At 34.9% G+C, this 23,672-nt stretch overlaps 1 protein-coding gene across 5 annotated transcripts in view; it reads left to right on the forward strand.

Moving 5' to 3' along the window:
• The window catches only part of LOC136857337 (cellular tumor antigen p53), a 198,860-nt gene extending 179,446 nt beyond the window's left edge, over positions 1-19,414 (forward strand). For 4 of the 5 annotated variants that reach the window (XM_067135943.2, XM_067135938.2, XM_067135940.2 and 1 more), the window contains one exon: positions 15,212-19,414. Coding sequence is in view for 3 of the 5 variants with exons in the window: in XM_067135938.2 (XP_066992039.2) it covers positions 15,212-15,273 (62 nt within the window). In the remaining 2 variants the exon portion in view is untranslated. The remainder of the gene's footprint in view (positions 1-15,211) is intronic. The other variant, XR_010858529.2, reaches the window with a different exon arrangement.
• The last annotated feature ends 4,258 nt before the right edge of the window (positions 19,415-23,672 follow it).

Here is a 23,672-nt window from a genome sequence, read left to right on the forward strand (position 1 = left end):
GGCTGAACACATCGCTCAACACGTTTACTTCAAACATCTCTCGTAGGTGACGCTAGCCTCTCGCTGGGCATCCAAAATATTGTCCTTTGGAGTTCTGTTGTTTTCCTGTTCTGTTTTGTGTACGTCATGTCGAAATTCCACCTTCCAAACTTAGCTGGCGAGCAAACAAACCCGAGCTCCAAACTCCCTGCAGAAATTGCGACATGTGCTGCTGAATATAATGTTTCCTGACAGTTACTAGTACTTAAAAAAATGAAATATTCTCTGTATACTTGAATAAATTACTGATTAATTAAATAAGAGCTCAATACGAACTTTCGTCACTGGCATCTTTCCACAAATAGTCATCCTCACTACCGTCCACTGAATTTGAAATCACACATTTCTTAACCCTCTACTGCATGAATTATTTTTCGTTGTCGTTTGGTGAAGGAAATTTCAAGCTTCTATGTTCAACATACGTTCAGTGTTTTAGATGTACCAGCAATTCTTAACTGGGGCTAATAGCTTAACACTCGTATGTGATGTGGATTGCCATAGTGATATATATATATATATATACTATTTTTCACGATTTTACTCTAAGCTTTTAACATTCAAAGATCGAACAGTACTACCTACTGGCCATGGGTACGTACTGCGGTACAACTTGCACGACCATAGGTCGGTAATGTCTTTGAGGTTGAGCCAGAGGTACGGTTTTTGGTATGCGTGGATGATGACGGGGTGGAAGAAGTACCTTTGGTTGTAGAGCATTTTTGTCTTATGTTGTGGGAGAAAAAAAAAAAAAAAAAAAAAGCTTCACTGGGATATGTGTTTAATTGACTGTACAGTTGAAGGTGTGCCGTAAAACTACCTCTGTCTACTGTATTTATCCATTTATACATGTGAAATGTTATTTGTTGCCAAATGGCAACAGTATGTGGTAGAGGGTTAAAGCTTTTGGATACTGGATTGTTGGGAATGCGCATCCATGCGGTCTTGATCAAGTTGCATATTCGTCCCACTTCAGGCCTCTTCACTCATCCGGTTGGTATTTATTGCGCGATCACCATCAGACATCCATTCGGTATACAACTGTTTCATTGCAGTTTTGGTAGGCCGGTTCACACACACATCCAACGGCTATAGAATAGAAGCGAGCCCTGCGGGAGTTATCGCAAGATCGGTTTTTCCTTTCCTCATCATATCTTTTACGGCGTCAGTTGTATGTCCTTAGTAACTGTCCAACACAAGCATGTTTCATTTTTGTAACAAAGCTCCTGGGCGACATTGGCAAGTTCCTATCGGAAGGGTTTTCCTTTACAGAATCACATATGGAGAGAGTTTGGTTCCATCCGCTAATATGCACAACATTACCATGCATCATTGCTTTTTGTTACCACCTGTTCTGATGGTTGCACTTTTATAACCCTTCGTATCCACTATATTTTCCAACGACATTTCAAAATAGACAGGTATCTGGTCAGCATTCCCAATTTGCGACAGAAGAGTTTTGCTTCCTCAACTCAATGTGATGCCGAAAGCTGTTAATTTATAATCAAAACAGACTTTCAACCTATTAGGTCGTGTTAAGTACATTTAGTACGTGTTCAAGAGATGTTAAATACAGAACAAAAATGGCCAACCAGACACCAGTGAGATCTTTGTTCTGTTGGAAAGGATCTAAGCTACAGGTCTGGTACTACTACAATCACACTGTAGAGTGCGTTTAAGTTGCAACTTAAGAGCAACCGACGTGAAATCGGGAGGTTATGGGTTCGGATCCGACTGGTGTCTGGTTGTCCATTTTTGTTCTGTACTTAACATCTCTTCAACATGTACTAAATGTACGTAACACGACCTAATATGTTGAAAGTCGGTTTCGATTACAATGCGGTCGCGAAAATTCAATATTCACTGTTACTTTATCTTCATACGCCTCGGGGAGCGGTTATGAAATAGGTGTACGTCTCCGAATGCACAATCCCTTTCTCCGTTAAAAGTTTTGGATCCATCTGCGGCTTGCAGTAAAACCCTGTGTTTTGAGATCTCTAATGCTTTCAATTGACATATTTCACTGGAAACACCATATCCTAACTCACGTTTTTTTATCACAAATTTGTGGAGTCTTTCTTCAATTTCCGGAAACACTGCATTCCATCCATGGAACGCTTTGCGAACACCGTTACTTTCTAGAAGTTCTTCCTTCATCTTCCGTCAATCACGAATACATGATTCATCAATATCGTACTTTCTTTACATCAAAGAAAGGACAATAAGTTCCACCTTTTCAATACTATATATTGTGTGAAAGTTTTACATATCTGTTAAAACATCACCGGTTTCGACAGATTCTCTGTCATCAGCAGCCAAGAACAATTATACAAAGACAAGTTACATTGATCATGACTCTTATGTTAAGATTACAATAGTAGTTATATACATGATATAGTTAAAATAGTATTTACATATATAGACTGGAGGTCAGTAAGATAAAAAAGTCGTATTTCTATAGGTGTACACCTTAATATTTCTAATTAAAAGGATTAACTTGTTGATAGAAATTCTGTTCTTGTAATATAAAATTGTAGTAGAGTGTGATTATTGGCTTAAGTCTATAATATTTTAACTGATGACCGGCCGGTTCATTTTTGAAGGGATGTAGCCATGTTTGACACATTGAAAAAGTGAACACACATTTAGTCATGTGTTGTTCCACATAAAATATGCACAATAAAATTATATACAAATTTGAATGGGGCTTCAACTTGGACTTGAGAAAGAAGATTTATATTAAAATGTTCAATGCAAACAAAAACAGATGCATTAATTTGTCACTGCATGTTGATGTTGACAGTCAAATTGTCCATTGCAAGTTCTATATATCGGCTTGTACTTGGTGTGTTTGTTTATGTTATATTGAGAGATGGACTGAGCATAGTAACTTAGGTTCTTGTTAAAGTGGTACTTGAAGGTCTTATGATGCAAGTTGTAGATACATAAATTGATTTAGAAAAATCCTGAACCAAGCCGGAACCTATAAGAGACGAAACGCAATTTAGAATTATATGAAAATCGATAAATCAATAAATGAAAATCAATATTTTAATAAACGTATCAAACAAAATCGTAGGTTTTTCAGAGAGGTCATTGAGATTAAAATTTGGATTATGGTACTGATCGAGTGAAATGTAAAATTGTTCAGTTAAATCCAGTATAGGGCCTTTGTTTATTACTTCAATGATGTCTATATCATGGTCTATGCCATAAAATTTGTGTTTATAGTCGTGCATATGTTGACCTACTGCGGAGAATTTTCTGTATTTAATTGCATTTACATGTTCTGTGTATCTAATTTTGACTGATCTACTGGTCTGTCCAAGGTAAGTACTGAGACAGTAGTTACAATGAAATCTATAGACACCTGACTTTTCAAAAGGGTTGGAAGTGTTAATTGAGTTAGAGTTGTGTAAAATGTCTAGGTTTCTATTATTGGTTCTCAAGGAAATGTTAATGTTCTGCTTCTTAAATATGTTTGTAATTTTAACCATATCATGTATATAACTACTATTGTAATCTTAACATAAGAGTCATGATCAATGTAACTTGTCTTTGTATAATTGTTCTTGGCTGATGATGACAGAGAATCTGTCGAAACCGGTACCAAATATACAAAAATTGTGATGTTTTAACAGAAATGTAAAACTTTCACACAATATATAGTATTGAAAAGGTGGAACTTATCGTCCTTTCTTTGATGTAAATCTTGATTCAATGTGGAACCTAAATATGAAATTCTTAACGTTAAATGATATAGCCAACCGAGCAAAAACTAAAGCTCATTATTATGAGCCTAAGAATTAAAATAGGAAAATTAATCGAAGACATAGACTTTATTAAGAACTGCATTGCTCATAATCTGACTCCTAATTTTCTAAAGAACAACAATAAGAGACATGTCTTACCACATCAATATAAAGTCAGCCAAAAAATTAACAAATTATGGCTCAAAAATGAACTAAAATTTCTACATAAGAAAAAAATACTCTTAAACAACCGATTATATGAAACTCACCTCGAAGTTGCTACGTTGTTATCAGACTCACAATGGAATATTTTCCAAGAGAAAGTATACAGCAAACTATCCACTTTACTTGTCCAAAAACAATCCACCTTGAATAACAAGTTTCAAACCCTTCTAACAAATTTTCCACAACCAACAAACTATCGAATAACTCGACCAGTTCAACAATAATAAAGGTGTTTTAATTTATTCCACCTATTTAATACTTATATTTTCACTTATAGTTGTTACATAATTAAATTCTTAGTTACATGGGACATGTTTCGCCCTCAATTAAGGGCATCTTCAGCCTAAATACAATAATCAAAAATACAACTAAATTAAAAGTGGAATTTAAATACAATCATCAAAAATACAACTAAAATAAAAAGTGGAAGTTAAAAGTTTAGTCTGTTATTAAAATTCGGAACAATAAGAATGTGAAAAATGATAAAATAAAAAGATGCTAATGGAAAACTGTCTTATGATTAAACTATAATCTTGTCGGAGACTAAAACTTCTATTAAAATTCTAATTAAAACAGTTCATATAAAATATTGGAAAATCAAAGTGGTAGTAATAAAAAGCCAACGACATGAGGGCGTGTACACAAGCATAAACTTGATTGTCATGAATACAATCTTTTCAAGGCCGCTGATGAACTACCGCCTCTGCAGCACAGACTCAGACTCAGACCAGACTCAGAGCCAACAGACGGGCAGCAACCAACTCAACAGTAGTTAACAAATAACAACTTCCACTTACATAAAACTTATTTCTGCATCTGTTGACATTTTCTGGCAAGGATTCAGCCATTTTATTACCTACCGGTGCTAACGGCCTCTTACAATTTTCCAATAGACGCTTCTGCCTTACTTGCTACGAATTTCATCAGCGGCCTTGAAAAGATTGTATTCATGACAATCAAGTTTATGCTTGTGTACACGCCCTCATGTCGTTGGCTTTTTATTACTACCACTTTGATTTTCCAATATTTTATATGAACTGTTTTAATTAGAATTTTAATAGAAGTTTTAGTCTCCGACAAGATTATAGTTTAATCATAAGACAGTTTTCCATTAGCATCTTTTTATTTTATCATTTTTCACATTTTTATTGTTCCGAATTTTAATAACAGACTAAACTTTTAACTTCCACTTTTTATTTTAGTTGTATTTTTGATGATTGTATTTAACTTCCACTTTTAATTTAGTTGTATTTTTGATTATTGTATTTAGGCTGAAGATGCCCTTAATTGAGGGCAAAACATGTCCCATGTAACTAAGAATTTAATTATGTAACAACTATAAGTGAAAATATAAGTATTGAATAGGTGGAATAAATTAAAACACCTTTATTATTGTTGAACTGTTAAAAATTTTTCAATACGGACCTAAAATGAGGTTTATAACATGTAATAACTCGACCAGCTCGAACACTGTTAGTCACCCCTTAACCGAATTTCATCCTCCATTCATCAACTTATCTAACGCAACATTCGATGACGAAGAGATTGCTATTTTGTGTAAGGGCCCCAAACATAATTGGCCTAATTATAACCCATTAAATGTTGCTAAAAAATTAATAATAGAAACAGAAGCAGCGATCAAAAAGATGCCTAACGATATATAGGATGAATTTTCTACTGTTTCTACTGATGAAGTTTCTACTGCAGACAAAGGAAACACTACAGTCATTATGGATAAAGAGGAATATATAACAAAAACAAAAACCTGCTTTCAAGATGAAACTTTTCAAATTAAGACTAAAGATCCTACTAACAATATCCAAAAGAACTTAATAACTCTCCTAAAAAACATCAATTTTCTCTTGAACGAACAGGAAACTACAAAATTAATCACTATGAATCCAGGGATACCTACAGCTAAAGCTTACCCTAAAATCCATAAAGACAACATTCCCATGAGACCCATAATAAACTACAGGCCAAGCCCCATCTATAAATTTTCCAAATGCATACAAAAATTCCTCAAAAAACATATCTTTCAAGCAAATAAAACCATAAAAAACTCAATAGAATTTTGCAGCATTACTAAGAATATAAGAATAGAACATTTCTACAAGCTAGCAACATATGATATAACAAACATGTATCCTAATATACCCACACAAACTATTACTATCATAGAATCCAATCTTTATAACCATAGTAAGCTAAGCAAATTGGAAATAGATGAATTTATAAAACTATTACAATTTGCTATCAATAACAATTATTTCAAGTTCCATGACACTATCTATCAACAGAAAGGATTACCCATGGGATCACCAATATCAGGCATAATAGCTGATATATATATATGGACTATTTAGAACACCAAGAAATCAAAAAAATAGGAAATATCATCTATTGGTGCAGGTTTGTCGATGATGCATTCATAATCATGGACAATAGACATACTAATGAAAACATAATCTTAGAACAACTAAATAAAATAGATCCCCATATAAAATTTACCATGGACACTGAAAATAACAACACCATAAACTACTTGGATATATCCATAACCAGACATAACAACCACCTAACATATAACATATATAGAAAACGTACCCATACATCAAATACAATAAAGATAGACTCCACCCACCCACATACTTGCAAGAAAGCTGCATACTATAGTATGATTCACAGAGCATATAACATTCCACTTTGAAAGGAAAATCTAAATAAAGAATTAAACACAATCCATGAAATAGCAAAACAAAACGGATATAAAAGAGAAATGATAAACCGGATCATCAACAAAGTCAAAAACCAACCGAAAACCAAGGTAACCAGAATCACCAAAGATAAAAAAGAATATGCACTGTTTACTTACAACAATAACCATATACATCCCATAACCAATATCTTCAAAAAACAAGGTCTAAAAATAGCATACAAAACTACACGCAATAACACCAACATACTATACAATTCCAAATCAGTTAACAACATAAATACAACCACTCAGGAGTCTATCGCCTCAAATGCAACGACTGCCGAGCCAGCTATGTAGGGCTTACTGGTAGGAGTTTTTTAATACGATATAATGAACATGTAAATGCCGTCAAACACAGACACTTCTCAGCTATGGGTCAGCACATTGACGATCAGAAACACCATTTCACGGACATTAATAGTGACATGCAAATTCTCAATATGAATCCAAAAAGTCCCTTGCTCAGTATAGTAGAAGAATTTTACATAAATTTAGACAAATACGTCAATCCGAACTCCAACTTAAATGAAAACATAGACAGAAACAATATTCTTTTTCATGCAATAATTCCCTTACTAAAAGAATTAATAAACAAAAATCCATACGCTCAAATCAAGCACTCCAAGACCTCCTCCCCTCCAACCCCACTCTCGTTACTAACACTCCACCCATCCCCCCAAACCTCCCCTCTACCGTCACCAACTACAATCTCAGAGCAACACGCATTAGATCTCAACAGTCAGCTACACAGAGTGCACGGTTCCAACACCTAACGTAAGTGAAACGACATACGATTTACTATTACACTTTCATACCACACCATTTTCACACTCATTATTTCTACTTCTAGATACTTTGTTTTCACAACATATATGCTGCTACGATAAAATCAACGTGCACCCTACCAGGACGCATAACATTCAACGCGTTCTTACAAATGTCACCAACTCAACATATTACGGCACACGAAAAGAAGAACATGCTCTATCAATAATATTCAAGACTCTTAATAGCTCTAACAACAGTAGCTGCCCAAAATATCGCCAGACATTACAACCAAATATTACCTAAATTGCAAGCAGATTATACAAATACTTATCTAACCGCAATTATGTATATAGTTATATATTTTTACATTATATCGGAACATCATAACTAATCAAATACTGTTGTGAAAACTTCGTTAACCCTATTTTACTCCAAAGAATGTATATATAGCACCACATATTAATAATGTTAATGCAATGTATGTTTAACAAGGTATATATATACCACTGTTTTAGTTATGTGTCCAATTTAACAAGATTATCCAATGCCTATGCTCAACAAAACAAATAGTTCTCTAAAAGTTCAACCCTATTCCAAGACATAAAATAAGAATAATAGGCTTTATAAACTGATACTTTAGTATTTAAGATATATGCCAACAAGGTATTGCATACTAATATTTTAATCACAAGTGTCCAAACCAATAATTCTACATTTTCATATGACTGATCAATAATCAATTAATGTAATTTAAGAACCAATTTTTAATGTATATTACTGAACTTACTACTATTAATTTACACAAATGTATGTATATCTCATTCCACATTGTACAACCCAAATTAGATAGTGATAACATGAAAAATAGTATGTAATTTTATGGATGATGTATATTAGTTAACTACTTACCTTGACACTGTATGCTGGGAAACTTAGGACCGACACATACAATAGCTCAAATGTACCAAGACATACATACCAACATTTGGACTTAATTTAAGTTTGCATCCGGGAGATAGTAGGTTCGTATCCTACTATCGGCAGCCCTGAAGATGGTTTTCCGTGGTTTCCCATTTTCACACCAGGCAAATGCTGGGGCTGTACCTTAATTAAGGCCACGGCCGCTTCCTTCCAACTCCTAGGCCTTTCCCATCCCATTGTCGCCATAAGACCTATCTGTGTCGGTGCGACGTAAAGCCCCTAGCAAAAAAAAAAAGTTTTAATTATTATATGTGATGTTTTTGTAAAATATATCTTTTATGCATGTCAACTGAAGATGACCCCCTAGGGGTCGAAACCGGTCTTAACCATATTTACTAGCTGAATGTGAATAAATTTTGTATTGATAAGGTGGTGACTTATATTTATATTGTTTTTGTAAAGAAATATAGGATGAACTCGGACACGAAGCTAATAAACAATTAAAGTAGACCTTTATATCACCTATCCTGAATATAACTAAATCACAACTTGAAGATAGAAATAAAATCATTCAACTCAAAACTAAAATAAAAAATACTCAAACCATCGTTACGAAGGCAGATAAAGGAAATATCACTGTAATAATGAATCAAACAGAATACATATCCAAACCAAAAAAATTTTCACAGAGAGTACTTTTACAACAATTAACAGAGATCCAACCCAAGCTATCCAACGACAGCTCAAACAGACACTTAAAAATACATCCTTTCTCCTAACCGACAGTGAAAAAAATAAATTTATTAACATGAACCCAGGACTTCCCACTGTCAAAGCACAACCTAAAATACATAAGACTGTCCCAATACGCCCTATTGTAAACTATATACCTAGTCCTTTGTATAAAGCAGCACAATTCACTCAACAATTCCTTAAAAAACACTACACCTTTCAGTCTAAGAAACCTATAAAGAATACACTACAACTTATTAAACAACTAGATGACTTTACACTTCAACCATATCACTCTCTACACTCGTTTGACATCACTAATATGTACACTAGTATCAAACCAGAAAAACTCCTTCATATTATCCCTCAAAACCTACACAATCATTAGTCAACTTGAGATATCTGATTTTATGTCTATCTTGAAGCTTTTAATCAATAACAACTACTTCACATTTGATAAAATTATATACAAGCAGGACGGCCTAGCCATGGATTCACCAGCCTCCGGCATCTTAGCAGGAATATACATAGATTTTTTAGAACACACAAAAATAGACAATAATGCAACATTTAACAACATACATCTCTGGTCCAGGTACTACATCGACGATGTATTTATTATTATGGACCAACGTACTATAGATGCAGCTACCACTCTAACATATCTTAACACTATCGACACAGATATTAAATTCACACTAGAATCCGAAGTCAATAATACCATCAATTTTCTAGACCTCATTATCACCAGGCTTCCATCTTCCTTCAAATATAAAATTTATAGAAAACTGCCACAACAATAAAACAGGACTCCACTCATCCCCTTAACCATAAACGGGCCACCTACAATAGCCTAGTACACCGAGCATTCAATATTCCTATGTGGAAATCAGACCTTAATAAAGAATTAAACACTATACGCAATATTGCAGTTCATAATGGCTACAATAAGAATTTTATAGAAAATATAATTAGTAAATTCAGACATCGCCCAAAATCGAACCTAATTAAAGAAACTACTAAATCAAAAACTTTTTCAACTTTTACCTTTGACCGCAATATTCATAAAATTACAAACATATTTAAGAAGCAGAACATCAACATTTCCTTTAGAACCAATAATAGAAACCTAGACATTTTACACAACTCTAACTCAGTTAACACTTCCAACCCTTTTGAAAAGTCGGGCGTCTATAGATTTCATTGTAACGACTGTCTCAGTACTTACCTTGGACAGACTGGTAGATCAGTCAAAATCAGATACACAGAACACGTAAATGCAGTTAAATACAGAAAATTCTCCGCAGTAGGTCAACGTATGCACGACTATAAACACAAATTTTATAGCATAGACCACGATATAGACGTCATTGAAGTAATAAACAAAGGCCCTATACTTGATTTAACTGAACAGTTTTACATTTCACTCGATCAGTACCATAATCGAAATTTTAATCTCAATGACCTCTCTGAAAAACCTACGATTTTGTTTGATACGTTTATTAAAATATTGAATAATCTTAACATACCCAAAAATCGATCAATCTTCAAAACAATTCATAACACGCTTACATATTACCCCTACCGCCGTCCGCGCCCACCCGATCATAGTGCTGCCTCCACCGCTCTTCCCCCTCCCCCTACTTAGTAACTCCACCCCACCTTACTCCCTCCGAATGTCCGCCTCTCCACATTCAGTCTGTTAGTACTTCTCCGATATATCTACCACCAACTTGGCACCTGAGGTGAGTCTTTCATTTCGCTAATATTACCCCCTTTTGATGTAATAGACAAGAAAAATGTTCCACCGATCAATACATTTATTGTGAATGAATTAGTGCACTAGTACCGGTTTCGGCCCATCTTGGCCATCATCAGCTAGCACACAAATTTACAGTCATTAGACAAAATTACAAAGATGTTACGTTAGAGCATCCGGATGTCTAATGAAAAATGGAAGTAAAATCTATTGCAGTATGTTGCGTTAAAATATCTCTGATTAAAGGTGGTGATGGTTATAATAAACTAAAACCTATTGATTAAGCATGGACATGAGTACATAAACACATAAAAATATATATGCCACATCATAAGACACTAAAAAATATAGCACATTAAACATATTAAAACATGGTATATTTTAAAAACGTCTATTAAAATTTGAATTCATGTTGCGTTGCATTCATTCTTCAATCCTCTTGTAGTTCTTGTGTTGATTAAGTTGTATTAGGTGATCATCGAGAACGTTCTATGGCTGATATACTTTGTATTGGTATGTTATAAGAACTCTTGTCATTAAAATTTGAAAATTGAGTACTGTGCAATTCAACTGTTGATGTAGTCCAGTAAGATTTATATATACAGCGAGATAGGGTTTAATTTTAGAGCAGTTGGTGGTGACACCTCTCTCGTCTATGCACGTTATATGGTTGTTATCTGTAAAGAAAAGCTAATATGAGTATAGCGTATGTATGAAGGAATGCCTGGATGTATGTGTGAAATGAAAAGAGTACTCACTGTTGCTGCTGTGGAGGTTGTGTACCAATATGTTTGGTGATTTGTTGTGTTCTGCTACGAGTACGTCTGGGGCTCATGTTCGCTTTGTTGAGGGATGTTGGTGGAGGGGATGGAGGAGTGGCTATTGTGAAGGTAGGGGCGGGGTTAGGTTTGTGATTCGTCGGTTTGTTATGCGTGTGTTTACTGATTTGAGATAGTCATTTTTTATTGCAGGAATGACTTTGTCAAAGATGATACTGGTTTTCTCTGTAATGTCGTTAATGTTATGATTGGGGTTAGCGTATTGATCCAAAGAAATATAGAAATCTTCGGTTATGTTGAGCAGGGGGCCCTTAGAGTTTATGTTTAATATCATCATGTCATTATTGATGTCTGTGAAGTTGTGCTTAGATTCTTCTACAGGTTGGCCTATTGATGAGAAATGGTTGTGCTTTACTGCATTTATATGTTCATTATAATGGACGGTGAAGTTTCTGCCTGTACGTCCAATGTAGCTTGTGTCACAGTTGTTACATTTGATGCGGTAGACACCTGATTGGTTGTATTTATTATTATTATTGTATAGTGTTGGTGCTGTTGTGTGTGGTTTTGAATGCTATTTTCAGGTTGTGCTTCTTAACCCTTTGTTGCCCAAGGTTACAAATATTCAATATTTTATATTAATTCCTGTAAAATTCTCATCAAGGGAGCTCAAAAGAAGTAAGCTGATGTTTCGAAAATTTTACCTCAACAAATTGTGGAAAAATTTTGGATGGTACTTATAAGTACCGTCAAGCAATGAGGTAACTGAAGGTAATGGTGACCACAAACAAAATTTAAAATTTACAATATCTGGTATACACAAAGTATATTTGTATTATTAATTCGTATTTACACTGTGAGCTGTATAATAAAATAATAACCAAAATAACATAATAACAAATAATAAAATAATAAAAATTAATAATAAAAAATAAATACCAGATGGTAAAACTCAAAATTGTATCAGACCTGTAGTGTCATAAGAGCTATATTTTCTGATCAGAATCAGCACTCAATTATTTGGCATTCTCATTAACAATTACCAAATTATAAATCTACACAATTATATTCAGCAAAAGAGTTCTTCTCATTGCAGCAGAGAAAGATGCCACAAAAAGGACACTGAGAATTGATTGAATTTGTTTACTGGAACACACTTCGCATCTGCCTCATGTACTTCAATATTTGACCAAATGTGCTCCATGATTTGCAAGACAAATGCTTTGGCCACAGTAAAACTTGCTTTACGACGACGTTTGTTGTGAATAGGCTGCTGTTGTGGACTTGCCCTCTTCGGTATGTTTGACAGTCTCTTGGATGGTAGTATTTTCTTCATTTCCATTATTCCGCAAGCTACCGATCTCCTAAACTGTAACAATGTTATTTTCTCAAACAGTCCATTATAAATGATGTATGCATTGACAAACTGCACATCAAGCATGTTCCAAAATTACCGAAATACTCGACCAAATGCATTCACGCCAGGTCCAAATTCTTCACCATCGCTTTCAGTGTCTGTGTCTGTATCATTATCCAATGGAATATCCAGTAATTCTTTTATCTCTCTCTCATCTACATAAATATGCCTGTGAGCAGACATCGCAAGCTCTGAAAAATAACTTGTACACTTATAGCACGACCTAACAAATCAGATACTAAGTTATGATTGGACTATAGGCAAGTATACCTAGTTGCCCGTCGGTACTTATAAGTCCAAGATACAATTACGGTAATGTTACTAAATGTATATGTCTATCCACTCAAATTGCTACAGTAATCACAAAACACTTTCATAAAGCACATTTTAGGACCAATAATTAACCTTATTTGTTGTTTATAACAATCCAATGAGCACTACTATTGTCACACTTGAATGACTCAATCTGGAACACTGCATCGATAATAAACAGGTGAAATATGAAACACGCAAACAGTTTGATCAATAAGTGTTCCATGATCCTTAAACATGGAACTTAAACGTACCGTCGGTCAACTACGTATTTTGAAGTGAACTATATATTTTACATGCAATAATATAACTTGGTACTTAAAAGTACCGTCTGTCAACAAAGGGTTAAAGATATTAGTTATAGTATATATATTGGTGTTGTTGAAGGTAAATAGGACATAATCTTTTTTCGGTTTGGTTGTTTTGATTAATTTAGTTTTAGGTTGGGATTTTATTTTGTGAATGATTTTGTTGACCATTTCGTTGCTGTATCCATTGTATTTGGCTATATCGTGGATTAATTTTAATTCATTATTTCGATCTTCTATTGTCATTGGGATATTGAAAGCTCTATGCATCATAATATAATAGGCTGCTCTTTTATGTGTGTTAGGATGAACGGAGTCATTTTTTATGGTATTTAAAGTGTGTGTGGGTTTCCTATAGATCTTGTAAGATAAGTGAGTGTCGTGCCTGGTTATTGTTAAGTCCAAGTAATAAAGGTACGGTTATTTTCTGTTTCTTTAGTGAATTTAATTTGGGGGTCTAAATTGTTAAGTTTGTCTAGTATAGTATCTGCATCAGTGAATCTATTATCTATAATTACGAAGATATCGTCGACAAATCTACACCAAAAATATATATTTTCTATTTTATTAATTGACGTGTGTTCTAGGTAGTCGATATATATTTCTGCTAATATTCCGGAAGCAGGAGATCCCATAGGTAATCCTTGTTGCTGATATATGGTATCATGAAATCTGAAGTAGTTATTGTTTAAGGCGAATTGAAGCAGAATCACGAATTCTTCTGTTTCTAAGGTGCTCAAGTTACTATGGTTTTTTAGGTTAGATTCAATTATTTTGACTGTTTGTTTAATAGGGATGTTAGGGTACATGTTTGTTATATCAAATGAAGTAAGGGTATGATGTTTTTCGATCTTTAGTTCTTTGGTTCTGTTGTTGCAAAAATCTATTGAGTTTTGTATTGTTTTGTTTGCTAAAAATGAATAATGCTTTTTCAAAAATTTCTGAATGAATTGTGATAACTTATAGGTTGGACTGGCTTTATAGTCTATAATCGGTCTCATGGGTACATTTTCTTTGTGTATTTTAGGGTAGGCCCTTGCGGATGGTAATTGGGGGTTCATAGTTATAAGTTTAGCAGATTCTGTTTCGGTAAGAATAAAGTGTGTGTTCTTGATTAGATTTTTTAAATTCCTTTGTATATTATTGGTTGGATCTCGGCGTTTAATTGAAAAAGTGTTGTCCTGGAAACATTCTTTAGTCTCTGTTATGTATTCATTCTTATCCAAAATGACCGTTGTGTTGCCTTTGTCGGCTTTTGTTATTAGTAGATTGTTCTGTTTTATTTTGTTTTTGAGTTTGTTTAGGTTCGATTTATTGGTGGTATTCATGTTTAGGTTATTATTATGAACATTATTGATATATTGCAACAACAGTAAGTACTCTTTTCATTTCACACATACATCCTTCATACATACGCTATACTCATATTAGCTTTTCTTTACAGATAACAACCATATAACGTGCATAGACGGGAGAGGTGTCACCACCAACTGCTCTAAAATTTAACCCTATCTCGCTGTATATATAAATCTTACTGGACTACATCAACAGTTGAATTGCACAGTACTCAATTTTCAAATTTTAATGACAAGAGTTCTTATAACATACCAATACAAAGTATATCAGCCATAGAACATTCTCGATGATCACCTAATACAACTTAATCAACACAAGAACTACAAGAGGATTGAAGAATGAATGCAACGCAACATGAACTCAAATTTTAATAGACGTTTTTAAAATATACCATGTTTTAATATGTTAAATGTGCTATATTTTTTAGTGTCTTATGATGTGGCATATATATTTTAATGTGTTTATGTACTCATGTCCATGCTCAGTCAATAGGTTTTAGTTCATTATAACCATCACCACTTTTAATCAGAGATATTTTAACGCAACATACTGCAATATATTTTACTTCCATTTTTCATTAGACATCCGGGTGCTCTAAACATAACATCTTTGTAATTTTGTCTAATGACTGTAAATTTGTGTGCTAGCTGATGATGGCCAAGATGGGCCGAAACCGGTACTAGTGCAATAGTTCATTCACAATAAATGTATTGATCGGTGGAACATTTTTCTTGTCTATTACATTGAATCCAATCAATACGGAATATGAAACTTATAAATAATAAATTACCCCCTTTTATCGATTTTCATATAATTCTAAATTGCGTTTCATCTCTTATAGGTTCTGGCTTGGTTCAGGATCTTTCTTAATCAATTTATGTATCTACAACTTGCATCATAAGATCTTCAAGTACCACTTTAACAAGAACCTAAGTTACTATGTTCAGTCCATCTCTCAATATAACATAAACAAACACACCAAGTACAAGCCGATATATAGAACTTTCAATGGACAATTTGACTATCAACATCAACATGCAGTGACAAATTAATGCATCTATTTTTGTTTGCATAGAACATTTTAATATACAGTAAATCTTCTTTCTCAAGTCCAAGTTGAAGCCCCATTCAAATTTGTATATAATTTTATTGCGCATATTTTATGCGGAACAACACATGACTAAATGTTTGTTCACTTTTTCAATGTGTCAAACATGGCTACATCCCTTCAAAAATGAACCGGCCGATCATCAGTTAAAATATTATAGACCTAAGCCAATAATCACACTCTACTACAATTTTATATTACAAGAACAGAATTTCTATCAACAAGTTAATCCTTTTAATTAGAAATATTAAGGTGTACACCTATAGAAATACGACTTTTTTATCTTACTGACCTCCAGTCTATATATGTAAATACTATTTTAACCATATCATATATATAACTACTATTGTAATCTTAATATAAGAGTCATGATCAATGTAACTTGTCTTTGTATAATTGTTCTTGGCTGATGATGACAGAGAATCTGTCGAAACCGGTGATGTTTTAACAGAAATGTAAAACTTTCACACAATATATAGTATTGAAAAGGTGGAACTTATCGTCCTTTCTTTGATGTAAATCTTGATTCAATACAGAACCTAAATATGAAATTCTTAACATTAAATCATACTTTCTGCCAACAGTACGATTTCCTTATATTTCAGCTTCGCTTACAACTTTTAAGTTTCTCACGCACAGTAAATGACCGCAGACCCCTTTTTGAATCCATCGCTTACTATCGAGACAGCACTTTCACAGGACAGATACGGAACTCAAATGTGAGCGAGGTAGACTTCCGTAACAAACAGTCTCGACTCTCGCAAAGTACGATATCCCGTGAGATCAGGTATTTCTCGCACCCATCATACCAGCACACTTGTGAAACAAATGACGATCGAGCATCCGCAGCAGCGGCTTTCATATTTACCCATATTCTTTGATTTACTGTATTTCATTACCTTACATTTCGTGTTTCCATGCCACTGTAACCGTATTGAGAAGAATCAATCTTGTTTTCTAGAATGCAACTTAAACACAGTAAGTCCTAAATGCCCATTTACTTGTATATTGAGTACGGTATCAGTATTCATCTATTTCAATACTACATGTAAACGTAGTAAATATTTGCGAGAATGAGCAGCTCAAATACGACCCACACGCAAGATTTAGAACCAATATTTTTTGGGGGGAAAGTGCGAGTGGTATTTGGGATTATACGGTATTATACGGTATTACAAAAAAAAAATACTAGTATGTAGAGCTGCTAAAAATTCAAAAAAAAGAATTCTGTTTTTGCAGATAAATTTTGTACTGTGGCTTACTCGTAAGTTGTGTTTCTAATTCCGATACTATGTGAATGTGCATATTCAATTTCATTCTTTAAAAAATTGTAATATTGTAGTATTGCTTCATAAGTTTCTGTTGCAAAAGTTCCATTTTCCTTGTTGAAATAGCCACCTAACCCAACTTAACCATTTATGTATCCTTTCAAATGAACATTCAAATTCAAAACAAAATCAGAAAATGTTTTCATAATAAATACGTAAATATTGTGGCAGAAAGCAGTTTTTACTCAATAGAAATAAAGGCTGAAGTGAATGATAGCTTAATTTTAATACAGTCATTGGTACTGAAATTAAGTAAGGCCCCTGGGTTCGATTCGCTGTCGGGTCAGAAATTTTAACTTTAAATCCTCAACATTCCTGCAACTCTCACACAACACTATCCTCCACTACAATAACACGGCAGATGACACCTATCCTCGTCGGGGGGTCTGCCTTACAAGGGCTGTACCAGGCTAGAAATAGCCACACAAAATTATTACCTATTATTATTATTATTATTATTATTGTACCGGTTGGTACACCTATACGCCGCACATTTGAATTTTCTGCCTTAAAGTACTCCTCTACAGCTGAAACTCTGAACCTTGTAACTGAGTTAATTCAACCTTTTATCAGATGATGTCACTGTGTTAATTTCGAATTGTTTTTGTTTACTAATTATCAAGAAGTGTGGACATTCTCTCACAGATGTCTCTACCAAAAACTATGATCATGCACCCTGGTGCGAAGTGATGGAACTTTTCTTGAAGATATTTTATACTCATAAGTTTTCCTATAACTCAGTTTCGTTCTTTCATTTGTGGGTTGGCAATATAAATCTTTTCTTTCCGCCAGTTTTGAAGTTAGCCAATCAAATATTTCTGTCAATTTTCAGCCAATTGTGTCCTTCTTCCCCAATTTTTGATGTGTAAATTTTAGTTAGCCAATAAACGACTGTGGGTGTGTCTTAATAATTCATGAAAGGTCTCGGATCTTCCCCGAGAGTATAAAAACTGCTGATTTTCTTGTCTCTCGGCCACTCGTACAACATCTAGCTTAGTGTATGGAAGTATAGCAGGAGGTGGGAAGCGCCTCTTTCATCCGCCAGCAGCTCTTCTACAAGGTAATGGCCTTTTAACATCTTTATTTCGTGCTAGCTCAGCAGTTTAGCCCTTGGGGAAGGTCGGAAACTTTTTCAATGTAACCTACCTTTCTAAAAATGTAACTTAGTGCCGGCTTATGTAAAAGTTTCTTATTATTTAACTGTAAATCGGGGATAGAGAGTGCTTTACCCTCTTGAACTCCCCTTCATTTTGGGTTGAGGTGACTACGTTTTCATAACCGATTTTCTACTCTTAATGTATTAAAATTTTCTTATACGAGTCACCTCCCTAGTTTGGGAATAGTCCCTGTGTCATCGGCCTAGTGCCCCTTAGGTTTTATAAGGTTTCATGTAGGAGCGCAAGCAACGCCTCCATTCATATTGGTATTTTGGGCCATTTAATTATCCTATTATTTTTTCTTTTAAGGCCCTGTAGGCTGGGTACGAGTCTTGTAAGTTGCGCCTCAATGGCAAGTGATTGTAAAGCATTGTATTGCCTTTAATAGGCTTGAAAGTTTGAGTGTGGGTCAGCCCTTTCTTGTGTTTGAAAAGTGCCTCTGGGAGGCTTGAGGTTAAAAGTTGGGAGCAAGTGCTCCATGTAATGAGGGGTTTTCTGCCCTTTGGTAATTTGTGGTTGTGAGCTGAGGGCTCAGGGATTATAAACTTGGGGCTCAAAGCCCAGAATTTGTAAAGATCCCTTAACTTGTGCTTTCGTGTGTAAAGTTATAATTGTACCTGATTTTTCATTGTTATTTCACCTAGTGAAAATTTGTTAAATCTTGTCTATTGAAAATATAACCTTTATTGAAATTTTAATTCATCTTTCGGACTTGTAGTTAGACCCATTCCAGCCCGCACCTTCTTTCACCTCTGCATTCCACGGATAACTCCGTAACAATTATTATTATTATTCACATTTTGATATCTGGAAGGATATTTTTTCAAGTCTGAAAATTATCGCTCTCTATCACATGTTGGCCAAATGGTATTGAACGAATGTGCGAGTATCTTTGGTCCTGGTGTAAGCTATCCCATTTATGTTTAAGTGCCGTAAAATTCCCTGCAAATGCCTTTTTCGATTGCACTGTTTCTAAGTTTATTTAAAAGTTTCAACCCGTGGCTCGTGCCCTTGAAAAAATATGCTGTAACTGGTTTCACAACATTTTACAGAGTCGCATAATGACGTTATTCGGCCAGTGATTTGCTGCCTCTATGAATGCTGCTCTTTCTCAACCATCGCACCAAAATCTCACTTGCGCCGAATACTACGAGGGAAGCATTTGGTTTGGATTGGACAGATTTCGATGAAACTTCCATGAATTGTCAATCTACCTGTCTTAAATTTATTGCTGATATTCACTTTGTCCTAAAATCAACGACATTGTTATAATTAATTGCTAAAGAACAGCTGGGTGGTTTGCAGCTGTATTGACCTCGCGTATGCACTGTAGAAATGCACTGATAGTTCTATTTTAAAGTTACATTAAACAGTGCGCTATAGAGTGAAAATTAGATTTTGACAACATGAACAGAATGTCTTGCTCGTCAAACCCATTTTACTAAGATGCACAGGATATGAATATTTCAAAATATTAGGCTTTTAATACTTCTTTGTCGTTTACAATTGAAGCTAAAATATGTAATATGAAATCCTCGTCATCTATATATATAAAATAAGAGTTTTGTCTGTACATTGCTCAGAATTTGAAAATAATGGTATTTCTGTATCGGTCATGTCCACAGTAACAAGAAAAAGCACTTTTTACTTTTCCGTAATTTATTTCTGTCTGTCTGTATGTATGTACACGCATCACGAGAAAACGGTTGAAGAGAAGTTAATGAAAATCGGTATGTGAAGTCGGGGGATGAGCCTCTACCATCTAGGCTATAAATCATTTTGCTCACGCTGAGTGAAATGGTAGTTTAGGGGAAGGCCTAAAATTGAATTCTCAACTATTTATGTTATTAGTGGTCTAATGAAAATCGGTATGTGAAGTCGGGGGACGAGCCTCTACAATCTAGGCTATAAATCATTTTACTCACGCTGAGTGAAATGGTAGTTTAGGGGAAGGCCTAAAATTGAATTCTCAACTATTTATGTTATTAGTGGTCGTATTTTAAAGAAAATGGGTATGCAAAGTTGGGGAATAAGTTGCTACAATCTAAGCTATCAATAATTGTATTCACGCTGAGAAAAATGGTAGTTTAGGGGAAGGCCTAAAATTTAATTTGCAAGTATTGTTGTTATTAGTTGTCCTATCTTGATGAAAATCGGTATGCAAAGTCAGGAAATAAGTTGCTATAGTCTAGGCTGTAAATTATTTTATTCATGCTGAGTGAAATGGTAGTTTAGGGGAAGGCCTAAAATGTAATTCTCAAATATTTATTAGAGTTGTAATCGATGAATGCTACATAACTAAGGTTATATAGTATTAAATTTCCTATTATTCATGTCTTATACATTGTTACCGTAATGGCTATGATCACAAAGATATTCATGAATTTGGATTTTTGTTACTAAGTCCATATCAGCGCCGAGTAACGAGAAAATGGGTAAACAGTATTTAATGAAAACCGGTATGTAAAGTCGGAGAATAAGAAACTACAATTTATGGTATAAAATAATTTACAAATCACAGAGTCGAAAGAAAACTAAATGTGAAGGCCTACAATGTAGAAAGCTCATAACATTGATCAACAATAACATTACATTGACCATTGTTTGTAGTGATGTGCTTTGTGTCTTCTCTTGCCCCTCATCTCCGGTGGATAGGATTACTGCTGCGTACAGAGTATTTTTTTAAATTTGATTTACGTTGCACCGACATAGATAGGTTTTATGGCGACGATGGGATAGGAAAGGGCTAGGAGTGCCTTAGGCCTTAATTAAGATACAGGCCCAGCATTTGACTGATGTGAAAGTGGGAAACCACGGAATACCATCTTCAGCGCTGCCGACAATGGGGTTCGAATCCACTATCTCTCGGATGCAAGCTCACAGCTGCGCACCGCTAACCACATGGTCAACTCGCCCAGTCGTACAGAGTGTAACAGCCTGTCTGAATATTGATGGGTAGTAGCTGGGGAGTTAGATAACTTTCTTCTTTAGCATGCCATTCCCCTGGTTTATAAATTTTCTGATACTACTGGTACGTAACACACTGGATCATCATAGCATTCGGGCTATTCAATCCCTACTCTGAGGCACTGATTGGAATGAACAGTGTGCATATTTAGCGGAATAATGGCAGATGAGTGTTCATGGCAATCTGTGGCCTGGTCATCCCAACTCTGGAACTTTGGACTATTAGATTGGCACCGCAATCTAACCGCAGCACTGTTCGTTAAAAGTGATAAAACGTGCGGCTTTCCATTTGATAGAGTATTTTATATGATAGCATTGCTTTTAATCGCTACATTCATACTTACGTTTTTGTAATGACCTATGTTGATTTTAGGTTAGGAAAACCACAAAGTCAGTCTTTCTGAGAGTCCCATAGCGAAGCACGGGTACATCCGCTAGTTTGTATATAAATTTGCATGCTATAAATAGCCTTAAACTTTCGGATTCTTGTTGAGAGTGATTCATTTTGTCACACTGCGGGTAACCTATATAACGTAAATCATGCAGCGATGTTCTGATGTCTTAATTGATCATCCTACCATGTTTCATTGAAATCGCTGCCATCTACACACCACGTTCCATGTACAACTGGAGCAAAAATTTACTGTCAATAAATACCGGTACGAAAATGTTATTTTACGGCAGAACGGTTATCACCATTGAGTTCCGGATGTCTTAGCTCAGCATGTTACTAAGTTTCATTGCAATTCGTCTGGTCGAAATCAAACAACTCCCTTGTTAGTTATATTCGTTAATGAATATGGATAGCATTTTGTATTATTTCTATGTTTTGATAGTTTGAAATTTAGACAGTTTATGCAACAGTATATAGGTATTGGTTGTATATTATATACCAGGCGAGTTGGCCGTGTGGTTAGGGGCGCGCGGCTGTGGACTTACATCCGGGAGGTAGTGGGTTCAAGCCCCACTGTGGGGAACCCTGAACATCGTTTTCCGTGGTTTTCCATTTTCACACCAGGCAAATGCTGGGACTGTACCTTAAGGCCACGGTCGCTTCCATCCCACTCCTAAACCTGTCCCATCGTCGCCATAAGACCTATCTATGTCAGTGCGACGTAAAACAAATTGTAGAAGAAGTACATTATATGCAGAAACACCCCTAGCTATGCACAGGTATGATCAATAAACTCCCCATATTCGTGAAGAATGAAGTACAAAGCGTGTTTAAAAAGTGTTTGAATGACTTTCAATGACCGCAGAAAATTATGCATTTATATGTGGATCCTAAATGTGATGATAAATACAATGTAACTTCTTACACAATATCTTGAAGGAAACGTACAAGAAAAGAAACCTTAAATCAGTCGTTCCCAAGCTGGGGTTCAATTATACTAAGTGTACGAGCCACTACGTTTATGTAAGCCTAGAAAGAAGTGAAATAAGAACTAGTGATTACTGAATATTAATAGGTAGAATAGGCTCCCAAGTGAAACATAACTGATGAAGAAGAAAAGTCTGTCAAGAACTATTCTAAATGAAAAAAATATCGGCGGGTGTTCCATTTCGGTTGTACTTGTTTGTTCTGCTCTTTTCTCCCTTTCATGTAAAATGTTTTCAATTTGCCGTTGCAAAATCTGTTTTTGCACTGAAATGAGTTCTTCTGTTTTTTCGAGAACACACTGTCGCTTTTCAATCTTTTTCGCTTTTAAATCTAACACTTTCATCTGTTCCAACAAAACCACTCTTCGTAGCTCTCTGATTAATTCACTCGTCAGCTGACAGATACCAGAACCAGTGTGCGAGACTTGTCTCAAGCGGAAGGAGACAAGTCTCGTTAGCGAGAAACAAACTTTATTCATATACATGACGAGTTCTGTCTCGCAAGTGACTTCCGTCTCAATTCTCCTCTGAGACTTGTTTCCGAGTTACATCTCATTTTTATTCATATCACCCATTCTCACGTCTGGTTAAATTTATAGCGAAAGATTA

Source organism: Anabrus simplex, chromosome 1, assembly GCF_040414725.1.
Source record: "Anabrus simplex isolate iqAnaSimp1 chromosome 1, ASM4041472v1, whole genome shotgun sequence".
In the NCBI taxonomy this organism is placed as follows: domain Eukaryota; kingdom Metazoa; phylum Arthropoda; class Insecta; order Orthoptera; family Tettigoniidae; genus Anabrus; species Anabrus simplex.